The sequence below is a fragment of the Rhincodon typus genome, chromosome 17 (genome assembly GCF_021869965.1).
Source record: "Rhincodon typus isolate 14 chromosome 17, sRhiTyp1.1, whole genome shotgun sequence".
NCBI classification, from domain to species: domain Eukaryota; kingdom Metazoa; phylum Chordata; class Chondrichthyes; order Orectolobiformes; family Rhincodontidae; genus Rhincodon; species Rhincodon typus.
This window is the reverse complement of record NC_063348.1, coordinates 48,081,783-48,088,338: the sequence shown is the minus strand read 5'-3', so window position 1 is coordinate 48,088,338 and position 6,556 is coordinate 48,081,783. Positions and strand designations below refer to the sequence as shown.

The 6,556-nt window shown below is 37.7% G+C and overlaps 1 protein-coding gene across 1 annotated transcript in view; it reads right to left on the bottom strand.

Moving 5' to 3' along the window:
• Positions 1–173: 173 nt before the first annotated feature.
• Positions 174–6,556, bottom strand: part of LOC109921353 (tetratricopeptide repeat protein 17-like) — a gene marked incomplete at its 5' end in the record, with an annotated part of 50,681 nt that continues 44,298 nt past the window's right edge. Inside the window, 3 exons of the mRNA XM_048607360.1 lie at positions 174–646; positions 1,845–2,019; positions 4,106–4,389. Of these exons, the coding sequence (XP_048463317.1) occupies positions 417–646; positions 1,845–2,019; positions 4,106–4,389 (689 nt within the window). The remainder of the gene's footprint in view (positions 647–1,844; positions 2,020–4,105; positions 4,390–6,556) is intronic.

Genomic DNA, 6,556 nt, shown 5'->3' with positions numbered 1-6,556 from the left:
TTAATTTTGGATAATAACAACTCATAGCATTTTAACTCTTGCCCTTAAAATTGTACATACTTTAAAAATTATATTTATTTTTAAACTATCCTTTCAAGATTGAATTTCTGGTCATGTTCAGTAAGACTTAATTCATTTCTGAAGAATGCAGCTTGGATATGCTGGCTTTACACTGTTGGTGAACTGAAGTGCATGCATGGGATAATTTATGCACATACAAAATTAGACTAAATTATTTCATTTCAGCATGCACTATTGACCATGTTAATTTGGTAGAAGTCCAATGATGACAACTAAAACTGCTTCAGCATGTGTCATGTTGTTATAAGTCAGCACACCACTGCCTTCTGGAGATCAATTAGGGGTGTACAACAAACATCAGCCTAGCTAGCGATGCCCATGTCGTGTGAACAAATTTAAAAATACCTCCAAAAATAGGGACTACCTTGCAATGTTAAAGTATTTGAGGATATATATACGATAGAATAGATGTGGATTATCAAAAAAGAAAGAAATCTGGCATACTCTATATTTTTGGCTGAAACTGCTAGCCATGTGCTTGCAACCATTGTGAGCTCCACTCTTCGGATTTTCATACATTCATCAGGGCTAGGCCATCCAAGGCTGATATAATCTCGCTTCTTTCCTGAAAAATACATAAATATGAAGCCCACTGAAACAGAAGTATCATGTATTATAAATCTCCTTGTTCTTCATAATGTACCATTCCTAAATTTTAGTCAACTTGCACAATGCAAGACATTAAAGACATTTAAAAGGCGTCTTGACAAATACATGAATAGAATGGGAATAGTGGGTCCCTGGAAGGGTGGGGGGTTTTAGTTGTCTTGGGCAGCATGTCGATGCAGGCTTGGAGGGCTGAAGGGCCTGTTCCTGTGCTGTAATTTTCTTTGTTCTTGTTCAATTAGAAAGTCCATTCAAATTTCTCATAAAATAAGAAAAAAAACTATGGAAAAATACTACCTCCCAAATCAGACACTGCATCTACTTGCAGCAATTGAGTTTCAGCAGTACTGCATTGGGCTGCTAGATGGAGCACTGTGCAGTAGTATAGTGCTTCATCTCAGGAACTGAATGCCTGGAATCTAAGTTTCTTTTGTGACTAATAAAAAAAGTGACATCTGCACTGACTTTCAAGCAGTGCTGCAAAGACGAGATCCCTAAATTTCGATTTACCATAAATTGGAAGCTTATATCAAGCATTTAGGTGATTCTATTAATTTCTCTAATCCTATGTGACAATGAGGATTTGCTGAGAAAAATTAGAGAAAGTGAAACGCACCACATTAATGCTGCTAACATTTAGGTGTAGAAAAAGCACATGGATTTCAGTGATTTGCAATCATGCAATTTAACAGACATACAAAAGTTTCATGAGTATAACTGAGACGTGTGCCTATCACAAAGGAGTACACAGGCTTTGAAATTACGAATTGGTAATATTGCAAACTTTTCACTGAGATGAGGAGAAATCCCTTCATTTGTAAGGATGTGAACCTTTGGACAGATTTTTCGTCTCTAAGGGAATCAAGCCATAATGGGGCAGGTAGGAAAGTGGAGTTGAAGTCAAAGATCAGCCATGATTATACTGATTGGTAGAACATATTGGATGGGCTGTATGGTCTAACCTTGCTCCTACTTCTAATATTTACCTAATCCTATAATCATTGATTACGGCTTTACCCTATCGAAGAGTTATCAAATTTCCATTCAGATTATACACGTGTGAAAGAGAGTCTGGTCTAAAGGAAAAAGAGATTGGTCCATGCACAAAATAAAGTAATACGAATGAATTCCAACCCTACATTTTGATAACCATTTACCTTGTGGTCCTGGAGATGGTATTTTAGGCCCACTTATTTCAAATGCAGACCGATAATGATCATCTTCCTCAGTTACTAGATAACTGTCACTCTTCTCACCGTTACGAATACTGTAGTCTGGATTATCTGCACTGTCTATTTTTGACTTCTTAATACGTTTAACTTGGACAGTTATCTTTTTCAAACAAAAATTAAGAGTTATGATTGAAGAATGTAAACAAGCAGCATATTTTGTCTTAATTGCAAAGGTAATAATTGTTAGAATATGAAAAGAAGTCTATGTAAGAATCAATACATATCTTGTGTAAATGCAATTGCTGACCACAAATATTACTTTCTCTGAAAAATATGCATAAACATATTACAGCCACGCTTTTTTTTGAGCCTATCATCTGTAATATCTAAATTAAAGTTCTAAATAAAAATCAAATATGATACATTCTACAATAACATGATTAAATTCACCCAATAAACAGTTATTTGCATATTTTAATAGCTTCATTAAATCTTTTAATTCAAGGTTTTGGACTATGCAAACAGCCTGGGCTCTGACATGTCATTAATATATCAATAACTGATTACAGTTTAAACCCCACATGTGCAACTTTCCAGCTTTCAAATTATGCATCAGTTCTCATTAATGCATAATAGTGTGCTCCTGAGAACATAAGAAATAGGAGCAGGAGAAGACCACACAGCCCAACGGGCCTGAACGGCTGTTGATTATGGTCATGATCTATTTTACCTATCTGCTCCCCTTCTCACTTGGATCCCTGAAAGACCAAACGTCTGTCTACCTCAGCCTTAAATATATTGAATGATGGAGAATCATAATCCTCTCGAACAGAGAATTCTGGAAACTCATTACCTTTTGCATGAAGAAATTTCTCCTCATCACAACTCTAAATGATCGCCCTTTTAACCTGAGACTGTGCTCCCTTATTTCAGATTCTCTGGTCAAGTGTATCCAGCCTTTCAGGGGATAACTTGTCAGGTCCCTTAGATGTTCCACTAAAATCTCCTCTCATTCTTCTAAACTCCAGAGCGTGTAAACGCAATTTACTCAGCTACTCAAAGGACAGCACTCACATCCCAGGAATGAGTCTAGTCGACATTTGCTGTACTGGCTCCACCGCAAATATATCTTTTCTTAAAGATACACACAATACTCTAAAATTTGGACTCACAACAAACCCTGTACAAATGTACTAAGACTTTATTTTTGTATTCCAATACTCCTGCAATAATGTCCAACATACCATTGCCCTTCATTTTGTGAGGATTTGTGTAGATATTATTTTTTGCATGTACATGTTAAAAATTGAGGTCTCTCAATGGCTCAGTAGCTCCTTTCAGTAGAAGGTTCTCGGTTGATCCTTCATTTCTGTGCTAACTCACAAGATCTTACCAGGGCACCAGGAGTTCTCAGTGCCCTAATCTAGGGAATGAATTGAGGGATGAAAAACCTGAGCTCCTCCTCACCAATCCTAAATCTTCCCCCGACCCACCTGAAATGCACATCCACTAAACTGACATACTACATTCTTCACTCATCTTGCACCCTAATCTCCCTACCCAGCTGGCAACCTACCCCAACATTTAACTTGCATATTAACCTTTCACAGTGGCCGTCAAACTGACTCCTAAACATTTAAGCTACAGATTATGGCACATACTGCTGTAAAAGGGGGCATGAATTCGACAGAGTTCTCACCATTAATGGCTCCAATGTTTCCTGGACAGGTCTTTGCTGTTTTGTAACAGAAGGCTCCTGTCCAGGAATTTCCACAGTAGTAGTCATTTAATCATAAGAAAATTTTTATGTCTGATTAGGATCGGAAATAAGAATTCTAACCCTAATTGCACTCTCTTGGCCAATGTTTCAAATTTAGTTAGCCACCTCCAGGAGAAAACAGCTAATTTTGAGCAAACATGGACAGCATGATTTATTAACATTTATATGAGGGCTATTGTCAAATGTGATAATCTTTAAAGAGGATGAAGTAGTGATTCTGGGCTGAGATACAAAACTCCTTAATAAGCTATCATGACCAGGGACCAATGGAATATGCACATCTATATGTATATATATCAATAATTTATGGATCAGTTTATAAATAACACAGTAGCTCATGGAAAAGAAAATATGACCAAGTGACATCAACAGACTCTCTCTGCTTATCCTACTTACCATATTAGTTGCAAAAACAGCATTAGTGCAAAAGAAAATTAAATTCCCTTTATTATTGAATTAATCTTACCCATTCGGCTTCGTCGTCATCATCATCCTCACAATCTCCAAAACAGGATCCAGGCACTCCATCCTGGACACTTTTCTTTAAAACCCGAATACCCTGTAGATCTACTCGATGACCTTTAACTTCAAATGTTCCTTCAAATGCTCCTTCAAATGCTCCCAGAAGGTCTTTTTCCGAGGGCCAAGTATTTTCAAACACTTCTGACGTGGCAGATGGATTTTCATCAGTCTCCAAGGTTTTAGGAATTTCTCTTTCATTAGTGCTGTTGTTTTCTGCTATAATTACAGCTATAAACAGAAAGGACCCATAGATTAACAATAGTGGAATGAGAAGTAATGATTCCTTCAGGATGCAAAAGAAAAACAACACACCTTGAAGAACTGATAAACAACATGATCTTGAATTGTCAGGAACTGAGACAGTAGAACGTAGTATCTATACAGCAGAACAGTAAATGAGGCAAGAAATACTATGGACTACAAACAAAAGTGTTAGTTGTCTCATGTTCTGTTATCTACATGAAAATGTGTTATTGGCTTGTTTGATCACAGATGGACTACTGCTGTAGTGTCTGCCCAGATGTGCTCAAACTTCGTTTACGCTAACAGATGTGCTCTTGTGCAGTGGCACAGCATTAGACCAATTATCCTCGATTCCAAATGGCTAACTTGATACGTAGACATGTTCCATTTTACGAAGATGCTCACTTATCCCATCACAATCTGTACTTCAATTTGACAGGAAGCAATTACAAGTTCCAAAAAAAAAACCAAAGAACCATGGATGCTGGAAATCATAAACAAAAACACAAATTGCTGGGATAACTTTGCAGGTCTGGCAGCATCTGTGGAGGAAAAGCAGAGTTAACGTTTCAGGTCCAGTGACCCTTCTTCAGAACAGAACCTCCAAGGTTCCTGCATGCAACAACTTCTGAAATTGGAAGTCCATCTGTTCGTTTGCTGATCACACTGATCAACATCTGTGGAAACCCAGAAGGGCTGCTTAGCTGTGCAGCTTACAGAGAATGTTGGAAGGATGGCGGGTGCTGTCCGAAATTTGGTGAACATCATAATAAGCTTCATAATAAGGTTGGCAAACAATATTCCTCTTTAATAGGCAACTCACTGCTACCTAGTGAGAATCTTGCCATTACATCCAGAATTTAGTTAAAGGACGCAGTCAGTCGCTCCCAATGTCAAGACAGACCTCGCTGACTTATTGCCACATTACTTGATATGGCCCTCATCATTCAGGTCCCCATAAAATTCCACACTAATGCTAATGTACTATTAGCTACCATTTTTATTTTTCCGGCGTCCTAAGCCAACGGACAACAGTTAGTGCACTTTCCTCACAACAATACTGTAAACTCTGACATGCTTGAACACTGATCTGGAATACTGGCATTTGAAATAACTTTAGAAAGGACTAGTTTCATATCTTTGAAGTGACCCAAGGCTGGAAACTTGCTTCTGTATTACTTGTGAATTTAGAGTTTTATTTGCTCAAGTATTCCTCAATAGTAGCATACTCATCATCGTAATCATTGATATAAATCAGGACCGTGTAAACCGTTAAGTCCACTGACTTCCCAAATAAATGTCTCCTTGCTTTCCACATTCAGTTTCATTTGAAATTTTTTCATTGATTAACAGCAAGGGTATTTCATTTGCTGTTACATCTGTGCTGACCAAGTGCTTTCCCTCAACTATTTTGCAGGAAATCACCACGCCTTTAGTAATTTCTGCATGCTGTCATCCTCAAACCTAAAGCAGATAGAACGTGCAAATTTCTTTCATTACAGAGGACTAAAATAAGATTAAAGAACATTTTAACTAATCCACACACTGTAGATCTGCATCCACTGTCCAGCAGTGTGATTGCTCAAGTCTGTGACAGAAACAAATATTCATTACTGGACTGAAGTTTCTTGTATCTCTTCTATTCTGCCTGATCAGTATCACCATCTTCACTTTCCAAACTATCTGTGTCATGTGCAATTTCCCAACCCTTGTACTCTGTTTAGAACAATTAATTGCATAATGACATTATGATCCTACCATAGCATGTACATTTCTGAGATTCATTCTTCTGTTATAGTTCCCAGCTTCTGTCAACTGCCTATAATTGCCAGAAGTGTCTCTAGCCTCATTCCTTTTAGTTATCATTCTTTCATATTGACGCTTTCAGCATTTATCTTGATAGTGTCTTGCTGCAGCCACAGATTAATCCTCTATTCGTTGTGTTATGGCTGAATGACCCATTTAAGCCATGAAGGTTACTAAGAATTGTTATTTTCTCAGGAGTTCTTTTACTCCTTCTGACATCTGTTTCAAAACTGCGTTTCTTGCTGAAAATCTAATTCCAGCTAATATGAAGAGTCTGAGATAACAAGGTGTAGGAGCTGGATGAACACAGCAGGCCAAGCAGCATCAGAGGAGCAGGAAGGCTGAC